The 20,862-nt window shown below is 30.9% G+C and overlaps 2 protein-coding genes across 4 annotated transcripts in view; one reads left to right on the forward strand and one right to left on the reverse strand.

The window, feature by feature from the left end:
- Window positions 1-16,258, forward strand: part of LOC141462157 (uncharacterized) — a 40,178-nt gene extending 23,920 nt beyond the window's left edge. For 2 of the 3 annotated variants that reach the window (XM_074143786.1, XM_074143787.1), the window contains 6 exons: window positions 10,359-10,577; window positions 11,259-11,371; window positions 11,492-11,687; window positions 12,450-12,539; window positions 14,450-14,568; window positions 15,992-16,258. In XM_074143786.1, the coding sequence (XP_073999887.1) occupies window positions 10,359-10,577; window positions 11,259-11,371; window positions 11,492-11,687; window positions 12,450-12,539; window positions 14,450-14,568; window positions 15,992-16,237 (983 nt within the window). In that variant the 3' untranslated portion in view covers window positions 16,238-16,258. The remainder of the gene's footprint in view (window positions 1-10,358; window positions 10,578-11,258; window positions 11,372-11,491; window positions 11,688-12,449; window positions 12,540-14,449; window positions 14,569-15,991) is intronic. The other variant, XM_074143788.1, reaches the window with a different exon arrangement.
- A 470-nt stretch (window positions 16,259-16,728) lies between these two features.
- On the reverse strand, window positions 16,729-20,626 carry LOC141462161 (soma ferritin-like). The gene is made up of 3 exons (XM_074143792.1): window positions 20,310-20,626; window positions 19,582-19,803; window positions 16,729-17,684 (listed from the first exon to the last, which is right to left on the reverse strand). The coding sequence occupies exons 1-3, from the start codon at window positions 20,529-20,531 to the stop codon at window positions 17,460-17,462; spliced, it is 669 nt and encodes a 222-aa protein (XP_073999893.1). The 5' UTR covers window positions 20,532-20,626; the 3' UTR covers window positions 16,729-17,459.
- Between the last annotated feature and the right edge of the window lie 236 nt (window positions 20,627-20,862).

The raw sequence follows: 20,862 nt of genomic DNA on the forward strand, positions 1-20,862 counted from the left end.
GATTTATATCAGTTTTAGCGGAAACTATTCTGTACAATTTTGTAAAGGTTGCATTAAAATCTAAACAGTAGAAAGTGAGATATAAAGGTTTGAAATTTAAACGAAATGTAACATCTCCAAACTTTAAGCTTTTATATCTCAAGAACTATTTACAATAAAACAACGGGATTTATATCAGTTATAGAGGAAACTATTCTGTACAATTTGGTAAAGGTTGCATTAAAATCTGAACAATAGAAAGAGAGATATAAAGGTTTGAAATTTGAAGGAAATGTAACACCTCCAAACTTTAACCTTTTATATTTCGTTCAAATTTCCAACCTTTATATCTCTGTTTCTACTGTTCAGATTTTAATACAACCTTTACCAAATTGTCCAGAATAGATTCCTCTATAACTGATATAAATCCCGTTGTTTTAGTGTGAATAGTTAATGAGTTATAAAAGGTTAAAGTTTGGAGGTGTTACATTTCGTTCAAATTTCAATCCTTTATATCTCTGTATCTACTGTTCAGATTTTAACCTTTATATCTCTCTTTCTATTGTTCAGATTTTAATGCAACCTTTACCAAATTGTACAGAACAGTTTCCTCTATAACTGATATAAATCCCGTTGTTTTAGTGTGAATAGTTAATGAGTTATAAAAGGTTAAAGTTTGGAGGTTTTACTATTCACAATAAAACAACGGGATTTATATCAGTTATAGAGGAAACTATTCTGTACAATTTGGTAAAGGATGCATTAAAATCTAAACAGTAGAAAGAGAGATATTAAGGTTGGAAATTTAAACGAAATGTAACATCTCCAAGCTTTAAGCTTTTATATCTCAATAACTATTTACAATAAAACAGCGGGATTTATATCAGTTATAGGGGAAACTATTCTGTACAATTTAGTAAAGGTTGCATTAAAATCTGAACAGTAGAACGAGAGATATAAAGGATTGAAATTTGAACGAAATGTAACACCTCCAAACTTTAACCTTTTATAACTCATTAACTATTCACACTAAAACAACAGGATTTATATCAGTTATAGAGGATACTATTCTGTGCAATTTGGTAAAGGTTGCATTAAAATCTGAACAGTAGAAAGAGAGATATAAAGGTTTGAAATTTGAACGAAATGTAACACCTCCAAAATTTAACCTTCTATAACTCAATAACTATTAACACTAAAACAAAGCGATTTATACCATTTATAGAGGAAACTATTCTGTACAATTTGGTAAAGGTTGCATTAAAATATGAACAGTTGAAAGAGAGATATAAATGTTTGAAATTTAAACGAAATGTAACATCTCCAAACATTAAGCTTCTATATCTCCTTACCTATTATAACAACGGGATTTATACCAGTTATAGAGGAAACTATTCTGTACAATTTGGTAAAGGTTGCATTAAAATCTGAACAATAGAAAGAGAGATATAAAGGTTTGAAATTTGAACGAAATATAACAGCTCCAAACTTTAACCTTCTATTATTCATTAACTATCCACACTAAAACAACGGGATTTATATCAGTTATAGCGGAAACTATTCTGTACAATTTGGTAAAGGTTGCATTAAAATCTGAACAGTAGAAAGAGAGATATAAAGGTTTGAAATTTGAACGAAATATAACACCTCCAAACTTTAACCTTCTATTACTCATTAACTATCCACACTAAAACAACGGGATTTATATCAGTTATAGAGGAAACTATTCTGTACAATTTGGTAAAGGTTGCATTAAAATCTGAACAGTAGAAAGAGAGATATAAAGGTTTGAAATTTGAACGAAATATAACACCTCCAAACTTTAACCTTCTATAACTCAATAACTATTTACACTAAAGCAACGGGATTTATATCAGCCATAGAGGAAACTATTCTGTACAATTTGGTAAAGGTGGCATTAAAATCTGAACAGTAGAAAGAGAGATATAAAGGTTTGAAATTTGAACGAAATATAACACCTCCAAACTTTAATCTTCTATAACTCATTAACTATCCACACTAAAACAACGGGATTTATTTCAGCTATAGCGGAAACTATTCTGTACAATTTGGTAAAGGTTGCATTAAAATCTGAACAATAGAAAGAGAGATATAAAGGTTTGAAATTTGAACGAAATGTAACACCTCCAAAATTTAACCTTCTATAACTCAATAACTATTAACACTAAAATAAAGCGATTTATACCAGTTATAGAGGAAACTATTCTGTACAAGTTGGTAAAGGTTGCATTAAAATATGAACAATAGAAAGAGAGATATAAAGGTTTGAAATTTAAACGAAATGTAACATCTCCAAACATTAAGCTTCTATATCTCCTTACCTATTAAATCTATAACAACGGGATTTATACCAGTTATAGAGGAAACTATTCTGTACAATTTGGTAAAGGTTGCATTAAAATCTGAACAATAGAAAGAGAGATATAAAGGTTTGAAATTTAAACGAAATATAACACCTCCAAACTTTAACCTTCTATAACTCATTAACTATTCACACTAAAACAACGGGATTTATATCAGTCATAGAGGAAACTATTCTGTACAATTTGGTAAAGGTTGCATTAAAATCTGAACAGTAGAAAGAGAGATATAAAGGTTTGAAATTTAAACAAAATGTAACATCTCCAAACTTTAAGCTTCTATATCTCAATAACTATTCACACTAAAACAACGGGATTTATATCAGTTATAGAGGAAACTATTCTGTACAATTTGGTAAAGGTTGCATTAAAATCTGAACAGTAGAAAGAGAAATATAAAGGTTTTAAATTTGAACGAAATGTAACATCTCCAAATTTTAAGTTTCTATATTTCAATAACTATTCACACTAAAACAACGGGATTTATATCAGTTAAAGAGGAAACTATTCTGTACAATTTGCTAAAGGTTGCATTAAAATCTAAACAGTAGAAAGTGAGATATAAAGGTTTGAAATTTAAACGAAATGTAACATCTCCAAACTTCAAGCTTTTATATCTCAAGAACTATTTACAATAAAACAACGGGATTTATATCAGTTATAGAGGAAACTATTCTGTACAATTTGGTAAAGGTTGCATTAAAATCTAAACAGTAGAAAGAGAGATATAAAGGTTGGAAATTTAAACGAAATATAACATCTCCAAACTTTAACCTTTTATAAGTCATTAACTATTCACACTAAAACAACGGGATTTATATCAGTTATAGAGGAAACTATTCTGGACAATTTGGTAAAGGTTGTATTAAAATCTGAACAGTAGAAACAGAGATATAAAGGTTGGAAATTTGAACGAAATATAACACCTCCAAACTTTAACGTTTTATAACTCATTAACTATTCACACTAAAAGAGAGATATAAAGGTTTGAAATTTGAACGAAATGTAACACCTCCAAACTTTAACCTTTTATAACTCATTAACTATTCACACTAAAACAACAGGATTTATATCAGTTATAGAGGATACTATTCTGTGCAATTTGGTAAAGGTTGCATTAAAATCTGAACAGTAGAAAGAGAGATATAAAGGTTTGAAATTTGAACGAAATGTAACACCTCCAAAATTTAACCTTCTATAACTCAATAACTATTAACACTAAAACAAAGCGGTTTATACCAGTTATAGAGGAAATTATTCTGTACAATTTGGTAAAGGTTGCATTAAAATATGAACAGTAGAAAGAGAGATATAAAGGTTTGAAATTTAAACGAAATGTAACATCTCCAAACATTAAGTTTCTATATCTCCTTACCTATTAAATCTATAACAACGGGATTTATAACAGTTATAGAGGAAACTATTCTGTACAATTTGGTAAAGGTTGCATTAAAATCTGAACAATAGAAAGAGAGATATAAAGGTTTGAAATTTGAACGAAATATAACATCTCCAAACTTTAACCTTCTATAACTCATTAACTATTCACACTAAAACAACGGGATTTATATCAGTTTTAGCGGAAACTATTCTGTACAATTTTGTAAAGGTTGCATTAAAATCTAAACAGTAGAAAGTGAGATATAAAGGTTTGAAATTTAAACGAAATGTAACATCTCCAAACTTTAAGCTTTTATATCTCAAGAACTATTTACAATAAAACAACGGGATTTATATCAGTTATAGAGGAAACTATTCTGTACAATTTGGTAAAGGTTGCATTAAAATCTGAACAATAGAAAGAGAGATATAAAGGTTTGAAATTTGAAGGAAATGTAACACCTCCAAACTTTAACCTTTTATATTTCGTTCAAATTTCCAACCTTTATATCTCTGTTTCTACTGTTCAGATTTTAATACAACCTTTACCAAATTGTCCAGAATAGATTCCTCTATAACTGATATAAATCCCGTTGTTTTAGTGTGAATAGTTAATGAGTTATAAAAGGTTAAAGTTTGGAGGTGTTACATTTCGTTCAAATTTCAATCCTTTATATCTCTGTATCTACTGTTCAGATTTTAACCTTTATATCTCTCTTTCTATTGTTCAGATTTTAATGCAACCTTTACCAAATTGTACAGAACAGTTTCCTCTATAACTGATATAAATCCCGTTGTTTTAGTGTGAATAGTTAATGAGTTATAAAAGGTTAAAGTTTGGAGGTTTTACTATTCACAATAAAACAACGGGATTTATATCAGTTATAGAGGAAACTATTCTGTACAATTTGGTAAAGGATGCATTAAAATCTAAACAGTAGAAAGAGAGATATTAAGGTTGGAAATTTAAACGAAATGTAACATCTCCAAGCTTTAAGCTTTTATATCTCAATAACTATTTACAATAAAACAGCGGGATTTATATCAGTTATAGGGGAAACTATTCTGTACAATTTAGTAAAGGTTGCATTAAAATCTGAACAGTAGAACGAGAGATATAAAGGATTGAAATTTGAACGAAATGTAACACCTCCAAACTTTACCCTTTTATAACTCATTAACTATTCACACTAAAACAACAGGATTTATATCAGTTATAGAGGATACTATTCTGTGCAATTTGGTAAAGGTTGCATTAAAATCTGAACAGTAGAAAGAGAGATATAAAGGTTTGAAATTTGAACGAAATGTAACACCTCCAAAATTTAACCTTCTATAACTCAATAACTATTAACACTAAAACAAAGCGATTTATACCATTTATAGAGGAAACTATTCTGTACAATTTGGTAAAGGTTGCATTAAAATATGAACAGTTGAAAGAGAGATATAAATGTTTGAAATTTAAACGAAATGTAACATCTCCAAACATTAAGCTTCTATATCTCCTTACCTATTATAACAACGGGATTTATACCAGTTATAGAGGAAACTATTCTGTACAATTTGGTAAAGGTTGCATTAAAATCTGAACAATAGAAAGAGAGATATAAAGGTTTGAAATTTGAACGAAATATAACAGCTCCAAACTTTAACCTTCTATTATTCATTAACTATCCACACTAAAACAACGGGATTTATATCAGTTATAGCGGAAACTATTCTGTACAATTTGGTAAAGGTTGCATTAAAATCTGAACAGTAGAAAGAGAGATATAAAGGTTTGAAATTTGAACGAAATATAACACCTCCAAACTTTAACCTTCTATTACTCATTAACTATCCACACTAAAACAACGGGATTTATATCAGTTATAGAGGAAACTATTCTGTACAATTTGGTAAAGGTTGCATTAAAATCTGAACAGTAGAAAGAGAGATATAAAGGTTTGAAATTTGAACGAAATATAACACCTCCAAACTTTAACCTTCTATAACTCAATAACTATTTACACTAAAGCAACGGGATTTATATCAGCCATAGAGGAAACTATTCTGTACAATTTGGTAAAGGTGGCATTAAAATCTGAACAGTAGAAAGAGAGATATAAAGGTTTGAAATTTGAACGAAATATAACACCTCCAAACTTTAATCTTCTATAACTCATTAACTATCCACACTAAAACAACGGGATTTATTTCAGCTATAGCGGAAACTATTCTGTACAATTTGGTAAAGGTTGCATTAAAATCTGAACAATAGAAAGAGAGATATAAAGGTTTGAAATTTGAACGAAATGTAACACCTCCAAAATTTAACCTTCTATAACTCAATAACTATTAACACTAAAATAAAGCGATTTATACCAGTTATAGAGGAAACTATTCTGTACAAGTTGGTAAAGGTTGCATTAAAATATGAACAATAGAAAGAGAGATATAAAGGTTTGAAATTTAAACGAAATGTAACATCTCCAAACATTAAGCTTCTATATCTCCTTACCTATTAAATCTATAACAACGGGATTTATACCAGTTATAGAGGAAACTATTCTGTACAATTTGGTAAAGGTTGCATTAAAATCTGAACAATAGAAAGAGAGATATAAAGGTTTGAAATTTAAACGAAATATAACACCTCCAAACTTTAACCTTCTATAACTCATTAACTATTCACACTAAAACATAGGGATTTATATCAGCCATAGAGGAAACTATTCTGTACAATTTGGTAAAGGTTGCATTAAAATCTGAACAGTAGAAAGAGAGATATAAAGGTTTGAAATTTGAACGAAATATAACACCTCCAAACTTTAACCTTCTATTACTCATTAATTATCCACACTAAAACAACGGGATTTATATCAGTTATAGCGGAAACTATTCTGTACAATTTGGTAAAGGTTGCATTAAAATCTGAACAGTAGAAAGAGAGATATAAAGGTTTGAAATTTGAACGAAATATAACACCTCCAAACTTTAACCTTCTATAACTCAATAACTATTTACACTAAAGGAACGGGATTTATATCAGCCATAGAGGAAACTATTCTGTACAATTTGGTAAAGGTGGCATTAAAATCTGAACAGTAGAAAGAGAGATATAAAGGTTTGAAATTTGAACGAAATATAACACCTCCAAACTTTAATCTTCTATAACTCATTAACTATCCACACTAAAACAACGGGATTTATTTCAGCTATAGCGGAAACTATTCTGTACAATTTGGTAAAGGTTGCATTAAAATCTGAACAATAGAAAGAGAGATATAAAGGTTTGAAATTTGAACGAAATGTAACACCTCCAAAATTTAACCTTCTATAACTCAATAACTATTAACACTAAAATAAAGCGATTTATACCAGTTATAGAGGAAACTATTCTGTACAAGTTGGTAAAGGTTGCATTAAAATATGAACAATAGAAAGAGAGATATAAAGGTTTGAAATTTAAACGAAATGTAACATCTCCAAACATTAAGCTTCTATATCTCCTTACCTATTAAATCTATAACAACGGGATTTATACCAGTTATAGAGGAAACTATTCTGTACAATTTGGTAAAGGTTGCATTAAAATCTGAACAATAGAAAGAGAGATATAAAGGTTTGAAATTTAAACGAAATATAACACCTCCAAACTTTAACCTTCTATAACTCATTAACTATTCACACTAAAACATAGGGATTTATATCAGCCATAGAGGAAACTATTCTGTACAATTTGGTAAAGGTTGCATTAAAATCTGAACAGTAGAAAGAGAGATATAAAGGTTTGAAATTTGAACGAAATATAACACCTCCAAACTTTAACCTTCTATTACTCATTAATTATCCACACTAAAACAACGGGATTTATATCAGTTATAGCGGAAACTATTCTGTACAATTTGGTAAAGGTTGCATTAAAATCTGAACAGTAGAAAGAGAGATATAAAGGTTTGAAATTTGAACGAAATATTACAGCTCCAAACTTTAACCTTCTATTATTCATTAACTATCCACACTAAAACAACGGGATTTATATCAGTTATAGCGTAAACTATTCTGTACAATTTGGTAAAGGTTGCATTAAAATCTGAACAGTAGAAAGAGAGATATAAAGGTTTGAAATTTGAACGAAATATAACACCTCCAAACTTTAACCTTCTATTACTCATTAACTATCCACACTAAAACAACGGGATTTATATTAGTTATAGAGGAAACTATTCTGCACAATTTGGTAAAGGTTGCATTAAAATCTGAACAGTAGAAAGAGAGATATAAAGGTTTGAAATTTGAACGAAATATAACACCTCCAAACTTTAACCTTCTATAACTCAATAACTATTTACACTAAAAGAACGGGATTTATATCAGCCATAGAGGAAACTATTCTGTACAATTTGGTAAAGGTGGCATTAAAATCTGAACAGTAGAAAGAGAGATATAAAGGTTTGAAATTTGAACGAAATATAACACCTCCAAACTTTAACCTTCTATAACTCATTAAGTATCCACACTAGAACAACGGGATTTATATCAGTTATAGCGGAAACTATTCTGTACAATTTGGTAAAGGTTGCATTAAAATCTGAACAGTAGAAAGAGAGATATAAAGGTTTGAAATTTGAACGAAATATAACACCTCCAAACTTTAACCTTCTATTACTCATTAACTATTCACACTAAAACAAAGTGATTTATGCCAGTTATAGAGGAAAGTATTTTGTAAAATTTGGTAAAGGTTGCATTAAAATATGAACAGTAGAAAAAGAGATGTAAAGGTTTGAAATTTGAACGAAATATAACACCTCCAAACTTTAACCTTCTATTACTCATTAACTATCCACACTAAAACAACGGGATTTATATCAGTTATAGAGGAAACTATTCTGCACAATTTGGTAAAGGTTGCATTAAAATCTGAACAGTAGAAAGAGAGATATAAAGGTTTGAAATTTGAACGAAATATAACACCTCCAAACTTTAACCTTCTATAACTCAATAACTATTTACACTAAAAGAACGGGATTTATATCAGCCATAGAGGAAACTATTCTGTACAATTTGGTAAAGGTGGCATTAAAATCTGAACAGTAGAAAGAGAGATATAAAGGTTTGAAATTTGAACGAAATATAACACCTCCAAACTTTAACCTTCTATAACTCATTAAGTATCCACACTAGAACAACGGGATTTATATCAGTTATAGCGGAAACTATTCTGTACAATTTGGTAAAGGTTGCATTAAAATCTGAACAGTAGAAAGAGAGATATAAAGGTTTGAAATTTGAACGAAATATAACACCTCCAAACTTTAACCTTCTATAACTCATTAACTATCCACACTAAAACAACGGGATTTATATCAGTTATAGCGGAAACTATTCTGTACAATTGGGTAAAGGTTGCATTAAAATCTGAACAGTAGAAAGAGAGATATAAAGGTTTGAAATTTGAACGAAATATAACATCTTCAAACTTTAACCTTCTGTAACTCAATAACTATTCACACTAAAACAACGGGATTTATATCAGTTATAGCGGAAACTATTCTGTACAATTGGGTAAAGGTGGCATTAAAATCTGAACAGTAGAAAGAGAGATATAAAGGTTTGAAATTTGAACGAAATATAACACCTCCAAACTTTAACCTTCTATAACTCATTAACTATCCACACTAAAACAACGGGATTTATATCAGTTATAGCGGAAACTATTCTGTACAATTGGGTAAAGGTTGCATTAAAATCTGAACAGTAGAAAGAGAGATATAAAGGTTTGAAATTTGAACGAAATATAACACCTCCAAACTTTAACCTTCTATAACTCATTAACTATCCTCACTAAAACAACGGGATTTATATCAGTTATAGCGGAAACTATTCTGTACAATTTGGTAAAGGTTGCATTAAAATCTGAACAGTAGAAAGAGAGATATAAAGGTTTGAAATTTGAACGAAATATAACATCTTCAAACTTTAACCTTCTATAACTCATTAACTATCCACACTAAAACAACGAGATTTATATCAATTATAGCGGAAACTATTCTGTACAATTGGGTAAAGGTTGCATTAAAATCTGAACAGTAGAAAAAGAGATGTAAAGGTTTGAAATTTGAACGAAATATAACTCCTCCAAACTTTTACCTTCTATAACTCAATAACTATTTACACTAAAACAACGGGATTTATATCAGCCATAGAGGAAACTATTCTGTACAATTTGGTAAAGGTGGCATTAAAATCTGAACAGTAGAAAGAGAGATATAAAGGTTTGAAATTTGAACGAAATATAACACCTCCAAACTTTAACCTTCTATAACTCATTAACTATCCACACTAAAACAACGGGATTTATATCAGTTATAGCGGAAACTATTCTGTACAATTTGGTAAAGGTTGCATTAAAATCTGAACAGTAGAAAGAGAGATATAAAGGTTTGATATTCGAACGAAATGTGGAAACTTTTTTTTCACAATTTTCAGGGTACTTTGTAAGAATCAGGATTAAGTTAATCTAGGATTTGTATGAACAGACTTAATCTCACGATAATCCTACCCTAATAGATATCAGCTTTAGTAGTCATTTAACGGTTGTTTGTTGGTTTTAATTTATATTTATTATAGCAGGTATAAAAGAGGAAGGAGTTGAACGTCAGGTGGAAGTTTGGGAAAATATAGAAATTGGAAAAGATGATAACATCATTATTGCTGAGTCATTTGAAAAACAAGCTGATACGAGCTTAAAAGAAGAGGAACCAGTGGCTGCCGAAGTCGTAGTATTAGAAAATGGATCAATAGCTTATATAACTCCTGCAACAGACTCCTTGAATTCTCTGGATCCTGGTATTATTATATTTTGGTTATTTATTTCCAATTTAATAAATGTAATATAATGTTTAAAGGCATAATAGAAATGGAAGTCTTGAAAACTGGGGTAGTACATCGGCGATCCACATCTGATCTTCATCAAAGTGACTCTGCCCTTAAATAATTCCTGCTCCGTCTAATAATGTCTGGGGGATCCTTATTCTTAACTGTAAGTTTATGCCATCTCATATCCATTTCCAGGAACTCACAGCTTTGTTTTGTCTTAATCATTATGTCTTACCTTACCGACTTCGTTGAACACTTCTTGTAAATTAGGTTAGCACAACTTTTAATTAAAAAAATCGTGAAACTCACATCTATGATTAAGATGTTTACCTCTCCAGGTGTATTACTAGGGTCTAAATTCCTTCTGTTAACAATTCTAAGCAGCCCAACCATTTCCTAGTTTCCTCAGATGCTGAGACCAATTCTTTCCTGAGGAATATCTTATGTGACTGGCCATCAATCTAGAAAAAGCCATCCGTTTGTTCAAAAGATTAATTTTATACTTCAATGGTTCTATCTACAGCCGATTCTTTTTTCCCCAACTCCACTAGGCTACACTAGTTCAGACGTAATTGATCTATGCTAAAATGTTGTGGCTAGGATATCATATGGACAATTATTAAGCTGTAACAATGTTTTTCTTTTTTCCAGGCATCTCTGAGGAAGAAGAACCAGAGAAAATTATTATCAAAAAGAAAAATAAAAGCTTTTATTGCATTGAACCTGGATGTCAGAGATCATATTCATCTTTGCACCATCTTAAAGTATGCACAATTATAGGGAGACACAAAACTATAAAAATAGTATCTTAAAATCTATTTATTTATCCAAAAAAAATTTTGAACTTTCTTAAACCATAAATAAAACCTTACCATATACTTTAGGTACATGTACGTAATCATACAGGTGATCGCCCATTTAAATGTTCAATAGAAGGATGTGATAAAGCGTTCGCCTCAGATTATAGTAGGAAAGCCCATCTTAGGACACATACTGGCGAGAAACCATATCCTTGTACGAGGTGTAAAAAAAGTTTCAAGACAAGTGGCGATCTTCAGAAACATGTTCGGACACACACAGGTAAATTTGCTGCAGCTCTTATTATTTGGTTGGAACGGGAATTTGGAGTTTCGGGAGGAATATTTTAAAAATTGTGGAACTCAGCATGATACAAATCAATTTATCATCGCATTCATTACTAGTTACAAGTTAACTTATCTATGCTATTGTATAAATTGGGTCATCGGATCAGTGAAGTTTCTTACCAGTAAGAGATTTGTCCATTAACTTGGAAATGTGGTAATCAATTGGCAAGAGGTATGCTGGATGATCTCTAACTTATCCAATTTGTGGATGGAGATTTGTGAAACATTTGTGCAAAGGTTTGTACAATAGCATCGGATCCTTTCTGTTGATTGTTGGTGTAATTTCCGCTAGATTACTGTTGATTTCATAGCTAACTGTCTTTGTACTCGGCATTCCTTGTCCTACTTTGTTCTCGTGAAAGAGTCGACCCGAAATTGCTTCTTCGACAAATCGCAATGGTTCTAAAAAATAATAATAATAATAAAACTCGATAGGGTAAGTAAAAAAAAACAATGCTTATTTATAAAAAGCAGTAAATATGCTACTATGATAGTCCACCATCAGTATTATATTATTTCATCACAACGATTTTAAGTTAAGTACGTATAGAACTGCTTATTTTTCCTTCCTACCTAACACACAGTACTTAACATATTGTTATTTATTTAAATTATTTACCAAAATTAAAGATATCATAGTACTGAATTAAAAAAGTTCACATTTTCTTCCTATAAACCTAAATTATGATTGTTCCAGGTGAAAGGCCATTTTTGTGCCCAGTAGAAGGTTGTAATCGTAAATTCACTACGTCTAACATTCGTAAAGTACATATCAGAACCCACACAGGTAATATTTCATTAATTATTATTACTTAATAAAATTATGGGCGTTTTGCTCACAGTCAGTGAGAGGGGTGATGTTAAATTTTTGTTATCAAGTTATCACTGGTAATACAAATATTCTGTGGTACCTCAATTGGAAAATTTGTTTTCAAGGAAGTGATCTGTTTATGCGATTGTGTATAACCTAAAAAACGAAAATAATGGCAGCAAACATGTTTGGCATTTACGAGTTATCATCTGCTATCTATGCTCTTGGTTACCGGAGGTTCAACCTTTACTGATCATAGTATATGTATATATAGGGTGAACCAGTAAGTATTGTCAATAGGCCTACTGTGTGTAGTACATCTAAAGTGGAGTTCAATGACGTATTGGCCAACTTCATATTTTCCTCTGTTCTTGAGTGACGTCACTTTAAAGTTTTTTTCTAAAATCATTACTTTTTACCAATAAAAATGTTATTACTCAGAAAGTTTTAGTTCGAATACGATTCTGATGACACGGTTAGAAAAACAGATAAATTTTCTAAAAATTGATACCATTTCGAAGCATAAGTTATTCTCCAAACAGCCTCAATCATCCTCCGGATACTGGAAAAATAATAGTAATCGAAATATTCAAGAAAACTCATTCGGCCCTTACGTGATCATTTTCAGAACTAGGTGCTGGTACTTTTTACAAAAGTTTCCTTGTCTAATAGGCTTTCAAACGGTATATCATTTTCCAGGATTCCTTTTATCTTCGTATGAGAAATTGCGTTTGTTTTGCAAGAAAACGTGTTCACGAGCATACATCAGTGATATTGTATTGTGTTGTTTAATTCATTAAACTCTTGTAGATGGAGCTGTAGTCAATTTTTAAAGTAGATTGTCTTAAAATAAGGTAGTCTAAGGTTACTTATTGCATATAAAAAAAAAAAAAAAAAAAAAAATCTAAACTGAAATATTTGACAAAATGTTAGATTTTGAAACTAAACAAATTAGCCTTCGATTATAAAAATAGCACTTGTTTAAAATATTTTCTAACATTTTGTCAAATATTTCAATATGTCAAAGATTTTTTATTTATTTATTTTTTTTTTAAGACAATCTACTTTAAAAATTGACTACAGCTCTATCTACAAGAGTTTAATGAATTAAACAACACAATACAATATCACTGCTCGTGAACACGTTTTCTTGCAAAACAAACGCAATTTCTCATACGAAGATAAAAGGAATCCTGGAAAATGATATACCGTTTGAAAGCCTATTAGACAAGGAAACTTTTGTAAAAAGTACCAGCACCTAGGTCTGAAAATGATCACATAAGGGCCGAATGAGTTTTCTTGAATATTTCGATTACTATTATTTTTCCAGCATCCGGAGGATGATTGAGGCTGTTTGGAGAATAAATTATGCTTCGAAATGGTATCAATTTTTAGAAAATTTATCTGTTTTTCTAACCGTGTCATCAGAATCGTATTCGAACTAAAACTTTCTGAGTAATAACATTTTTATTGGTAAAAAGTAATGATTTTAGAAAAAAACTTTAAAGTGACGTCACTCAAGAACAGAGGAAAATATGAAGTTGGCCAATACGTCATTGAACTCCACTTTAGATGTACTACACGCAGTAGGGTCTATGGACAATACTTACTGGTTCACCCTGTATATATATATATTTTTTTTTTTTAATTATCTCTAAAGTTCCTATTTTCTTCGTTCAATGTTAATAATTGCCCCGAAAATCGAAAAAAAATCGATCATCACCTTCGTTCTACTTTAGCTGCTTGTTCTGCTGCAGGGCTTTTCTAATGAAATAGCTGATGTATCGATACTATTTTGTTCTGTTTTTTTAATCAAATAAACTTGATATTGTTGCATCGAAATCTGGATGTAGGTTAACTTTTTTTTTTTTTTTTTTTTTTTGCAGGTGAACGCCCTTATACATGCAGTTTTGAAAATTGTAATAGAAGTTTTGCTTCGTCAACTAATTATAAAAATCATATGCGAATTCATTCTGGTGAAAAACCATTTTGCTGTCCAGTTGCCGTAAGTATTTTAGGTTTTTTTTTTTTTTTTTTAAATTTCTGTTTGGGGAAATTGATTTAAATATTAAATGGATGTAATTTTCTTTTATAATTTTTCTTTAAAAATTCGTTTTAGATTATTTCTCTGGAACTAATTTCTTCTATGCTTCTATGTAAGGTTATATTTTTGTTTATACGTGTGGTTTTTAAAAGTGTATACGATTAGTGAGGTTATTATTATTATTACTATTATTATTATTGTTATTATTATTATCATCAAATACAAAACATTTTAGAAACAAATAAAAAAAGATAAAAATCAAACAGAACTTAAACAAAAAATGTTAAATTACATAATATAAAAATAATCATAATAAATGAGAAATAATCTTCTAAATTAAATTGTTACTTGAAAATTTTATCAATGCATTATAACTTACATTAGTCATTAAGCATGGATAAGCGCCACTTTACTACGTTTACGATGTAATTGTAAATATTTAGACAGTCAGATTAGATGAAAAAGATGTTTGTAAAAATTTATTTGGGCATATTTTAAACGGTCTAAATACCTTAGTCCCCCAGATTTGTACTGAATAGAGCAGTCTGGAACGGGCAAATTGAATTAAACAGAGTTACATTTCTGGACCATGAGCTACTCTTGACCTTCGCTAGAATATTGTTTATGGTACCAGTCGCAATATTAAATCTTAAGATTCGAGTATTCTGTTGCTAAGAGAAACATGGATGAAGAGGAAAACTGCTCGCCTAAATACACAAGTGATTTCATAGAAGAATTTTTGCCGAGAGATTTGTGGCCCTTCTCTAAAATTTTATAATTTTAGTTTTAGCTGGGTTTACTTAGCTGGGCATTTAAGGTGACAATATTGCTCCAGTGCCTTTAAATTTCTTCTCATACCAACATATGTATGTATCAGACAAAATAATAAGGTTGTCTGCATACAGTAGAACCGATAAGGTCATTCAATATTCAGACCAGAAACTCCCGCCCATTCCTTGAGAAAGTTTTCTAAATCAATGTCAGAAATAGAATAAACAGGAACGGTTAGAGGATCTCCCCTTGCATGGCCCCTTCAGTCATTAAAATATCAGAGGATAAATTAGATCCTACCCTTGTAAAGGACAGGTCTGGAGGGCGAGCTTTAGAGTGAGGGGAGCCACAATAGATCCAAAGGGGTTGCAGTGGCGTTGGAGGCCGCCCTAGTTTAATCTAATCTAGATGCTAACTTCACATTTAAAATGATTAGTGAGATAATTCTATTGATAAAACTACACTAAGTTTGAAGAATATTAATTATTAATAGCTTTACAGAGTTGTAGCTGTAGTTGTTGTACGTTGGTAGCACTGAATTTTGACTTCCTGTTACATGTAACATACGTGTTTTTATTGAATATTTCACTTCATGTTCTCCTTTTTTTTTCAGAATTGTAAAAAACGATTTACAGAATATTCATCATTATATAAACACCAATTAGTGCATTGTCCAGTAAAACGTTACAAGTGCCCATTCTGTTGTAAAATGTATAGACAGATGTCAACGTTAACCACACACAAAAGAACTATACATGGAGTCATCTCAGCTGAAGATGGTAGTGAAATAATTTTGGGACAAGTTATTGACGAAAAACGGGAAGGTTTGAAAATTATACAGAAAATTTTAAAAATATAATTCATTTCATTTTTATACGTATACATATTATTATTATGTACATATCTTTTGTTAATTAATTTATTGGTATTTATTATACGTATAACATATGCAATTCGAATCGCAGTGTTAATTTTAAAACTTTTTATTTGCGTGATTTTACATTGTAACAGTTGTGTAGGTTACTAAAACCAGGAAACAGCTGGTAAAAATTTTAACAGAAAGCCTTAAGTTTTGAAGAATCTTGTAAATGTCCTTCTGCAAGGGGCTCAAGCTAAAAACAACTTGTTCTTGATTAGATTTTCCTGTAATATAAAACGTAGCTCTTTTTCATGCAGTTTTTGACGATTAACCCTTATACAACTGTCCTACGGGACAGTTTTAATATTATTTACATCACAATAGGGCAATTTTGCTCTTAAATTCTAACCAGGTCATGAAAGAGTAATCATGTTAAAATGGAATTCGTTTGGAAAATATATGTCGTTGGCACGGTTTACCGATGAATCAGAACAAGAAAAAGAAACTGAAATTGCTAAGAAATAGGCTAGATAAAATTGAGTTCTTGCATTAAAGTAAAATATCTGCGGGTTTTAATCTATAATAATACATTACATTGGCCTTCCATTAGGAGCATCTTAGTAAAATCTTGGGATAGTGCAGTAGGATGATTTGTCAAGGGAAAGGGCTTGGGAATGTTGTGAGAAATTAATTTACGATCTCAATATTTCCTGTTTCCCAGTAAGAGGAAATAAGAAAATTACTAACTGAAAATAATAACAATGAGTTGTTTGTTTACATTGTATTTAATACTATTCATCTAGTATTGTAAAACAATTAACGTAGTATATGTGTAACTATTGCATACATATTTAAAAGAAATGATTTCAATGAAACAGCAAGTTTTAAATAAACTATGGATGATGTGTAATGTTTATAATTTTTATAAAAAAAACTTGGTGGAGGGGGTATTAAACATAAATAATAGATTTCTAGTCCAAACTTTATGTATCCAAGGCCAAAGTTTTCATTCTACGAGAGAAGAGAGATTTAAAAACAAAATCGACTGTGTCGAAATGACAACATCCTTTTATTATAAACTTTTATCGACATATACTTATTTAAATTTAAATTGTAAACTTTAATATATGTCTAATTATGAATTATAAACAACATTTAAAAAAAAAAAAATCATTCCTTCACTTTGTATTTCATTTTTCTCCTTTTTAGTTGGATAGAGCTTTCACTTCTTTGGAGGATGCAATAGCAATTTTGGTTTGTATTTATGCAATAATTCTCTATCAATCTGCAGTAGCCCTTCACTTTCGCCACTTACTTTCAGATTTGCTAGCATTTGTCTTAGCTTCCTAACGGAAGAGTATTGTTCATTAATAAATTCCGTTTCCAAAAAGCTGGCCAAATGTGGATCACTGCTCCTACAAGCTAATTGGTGTATATCCAAGATAGCCTGCGATCAAAGAGGGCAACACTGTATTATTAATGTTAAAAAAAGTTTTTTTTTACACACCAGATTTTCTCGTAACTAACATTCTGGAGTTTTAACTTATTACAACATTTTAACCACCAAAAAAAAGGCTCAGAAATGTTATTCAAATAAAACATTGCCAATGAAAGCGAAGTTTGGAGAAGATTTGAAATAATAATGGGGGGGGGGACCGGAAAGTAATGTCGTTTCTGCGCATGTCAATATTTGGTTGCCATCTGTCGGCTCATTATGTATCTCGAAGGCGCGCCAAAGTCAATTTAAGGTTATTGTGACTTGTTCACTTCTAAATAATTAAATATTAAGCTTCTTTTTTCTTTTTTTTTTCTGGCAGCTTGGGGTGAAATGGCCAGCCAAATACCAGAAGAGCATATACGGCATTGTATGCTTTTTGAGTTTCGCTAGGGTAGTAACGCAACAATTGCAACCAAAAAACATTTGCGATGTTTATCCAAGTGCATTAGACGTTCGTAAATGCCAAAGATGGTTTTCCAAGTTCAGATCCGGTAATTTTGATCTCTCTGACTCGTATCGATCAGGAAGACCAACAACATTAGGCAAGGACATGCTAAGGGCAGAAGTGGAAGCAAATCCATGTCAAACAATCGAGGAACTGACATAAACACCCTTAACCAACCTTGGTCGACCGTCCAGGAACATTTTAAGTCTTTGTATTTTGGGTCCCCCATAATCTGTCCGAAGAGAACAATGCCAACTGATCCGTTTTTTTTTTTTTTCATTTGATCACTGGAGACGAAAAATGGGTCCTATATGATAATCCAAAACGCAAAAGGCAGTGGCGGCTCTCTCCAAATGAATCACCATGAAGTACTGTGAAGCCGGATTTATTACTTCCCAAAAAGGCGCTTCTGTGTGTTTGGTGGAGTATTCGCGGAATTGTTCACTTTGAAGTGCTGAAAACTGGACCAAACTGTTAATGCAGACCTTTATTGTGGACAATTGGATCGAGTGAATCAATCTTTAATCGAAAAGTGTCCGGCGATTGTCAACAGAAAGGGCGAGCGTCATTCTGCAATACGACAATGCAAGACCGCACTGTGCAAGGTGAACCCTGGAAAAAATTAATGAATTGTGGCGGGAGGTACTGTCTCACCCACTATACTCGCCCGATATCGCACCCTCGGATTTCCATTTATTCCGATCTCTACTACACTTTCTTAGTGGCCAAAAATTTGGATGATGTCCAAAATGCCATCTCGAGATATTTTACTCAAAAAACAATTGATTTTTATCGGTCCGGGATTGAAAATTTGCACACTAGATGGCAAAAGGCTGTTGATAACGAGGCTGACTATATTATTGATTAATAATAAAGACTTATTAAAAATTTATTCATTTGAATTTAATGTGAGAAAGCTACATTGCTTTCCGGTCCCCCTATTATTTTCATGAAAAAGCCTTTCTCAGAAAACTATAAATTCCTTGAGTATAATTTGGTAGTAATGGAATTTTATATTATATAAAACATTCAGATCATACAATTTGCTTAAATGGTACTAATGGAATGTACTTAAATGTATTTTTAATTGTAAAAAGGAATGAATGGAATCCTTCTCTCCCTAAAGTTCCTTTTATAGAGTTATCCTAGAAAAAATTAGGCAAAAAAGATTTTAATAGTTAACAAATAAAATGGAACGTCTGATTTAAACGTACATAGAAAAAATAGTAGAATCACTTATAAAAGGTTTACAGAGAATTAATTAGAAAGAACCGTCAAAGTATTGCGCAGAAATCCGACAAGTATGACCGTTGTATCGGATAATTTGAAACTGCATTCCCTTATTTTTTTCTAAATTTTAATCATGAAATTAATTTAATTTTTCATTTAAATTGAAATTACTTTGGTAACTCTTATCTCCAAGTCCAAGGCTTTTTCTAATGCTTTTAGTGCCGTCCATTCTACATTTTCCGGACATTTAATATCAGTGAGGATGATTTTTCCACCTCGCAAGTTTTGATAATACATCAAGTATCTAGCATGTTCGATTTCCTCTTCAGAAAGTGCTAAAAAGAAATTACGAAGTCCCTTCAGTCCTACCGTTGATTTGTTGAAGTGGAAAGCCTGAAAAGAAAAAAAAGGGACGAATCAATTTGTATTATAATTTAAGTTCATTTTTAGGACATACTAGTTAACTAAGTTTGGTAGCCGACTTCAAGAGTCCATAATCTTGTTGAATAATTAAAGTAAACCATAAGTTCCTTTTCTCTAGTATATAGTCCCACGTACCCTGTTTGCCACTAACCAGTTCTTCTACCACCCATTCTCTACAACATTCGTCTTGAGGTGACGCAGCTCAGCGCAATCAGGAGCCCCATTAATGATGAGGTTGAATTAGTGCCTTTGTAAGGTAACCCCCCTCCACAAACAGACTATCTTAGCAGTATTGCGTGAATGTTATAAGGCTTCAGTGTAAATGTAGTTTTAGCAACTGCCCGGGGCCCCTTGTATACACCAACGGACAGCTTATAATAATAATAATAATTTCGTCAATGAGAGATTTTTTTTATTAAAGGTTATAGATATTCTGTAGGCAATGATATCTAATGACTATTCAGTTCTTTACTTACCAATTGGAAATAGGTATAACTGGCACCAAGTTCAACTGCAATTTGATTATTAATTTTTTTTTCACATTCTGGATTATATTCAAGTTTATTTCCACTAACAGCGCAGGTATAATTTCTGTTAATAGGTTTTTCTAATACTTTTAGTTGTTTAAAAAGAAAAGGCTTAAAATTTGTACAATAGACTTTATTACAAAATAAACGAACTAAATTTAAAAGAACCATATTGAAATAAAATAATACATGTGAAAATTTATATTAATTTAACTGATCTACACTTTAACAGAAAAATTAACTACAAAAAATTTATAAATATGAAATAAATATGTAATTTTAATTAATTATACTTGTTTCGAAGTGTATTATGAAGGCATTGTCCGCTACTTCACAGTTGTATCGTGGCCACAGTGTGGCCAGCTGAAAGTTTTTAAAGTTGAGGGAATGTGAATATGATCATTCGTTAATACAATTTTTTTTGCTAAGTCCAAAAAGGTACATATTTAGATCAAAATTTTTTAGCATCTTTCAAATTATTCAAAAATTGAGTAATAACATA

Source organism: Rhodnius prolixus, unplaced genomic scaffold, assembly GCF_049639745.1.
Source record: "Rhodnius prolixus isolate KJV_2025 unplaced genomic scaffold, Rpr scaffold_18, whole genome shotgun sequence".
Classification (NCBI taxonomy): Eukaryota; Metazoa; Arthropoda; class Insecta; order Hemiptera; family Reduviidae; genus Rhodnius; species Rhodnius prolixus.

Excerpts from the sequence above, each read along its gene's own strand:
- LOC141462161 (XM_074143792.1), bottom strand. The coding sequence starts at position 20,531 with ATGGTTCTTTTAAATTTAGTTCGTTTATTTTGTAATAAAGTCTATTGT. Across the intron at positions 19,804-20,309 it reads GTTATACCTATTTCCAATTG|GCTTTCCACTTCAACAAATC; the intron begins GTAAGTAAAGAA and ends TTTTCTTTTCAG. Across the intron at positions 17,685-19,581 it reads TGGAGATAAGAGTTACCAAA|GCTATCTTGGATATACACCA; the intron begins GTAATTTCAATT and ends CTTTGATCGCAG.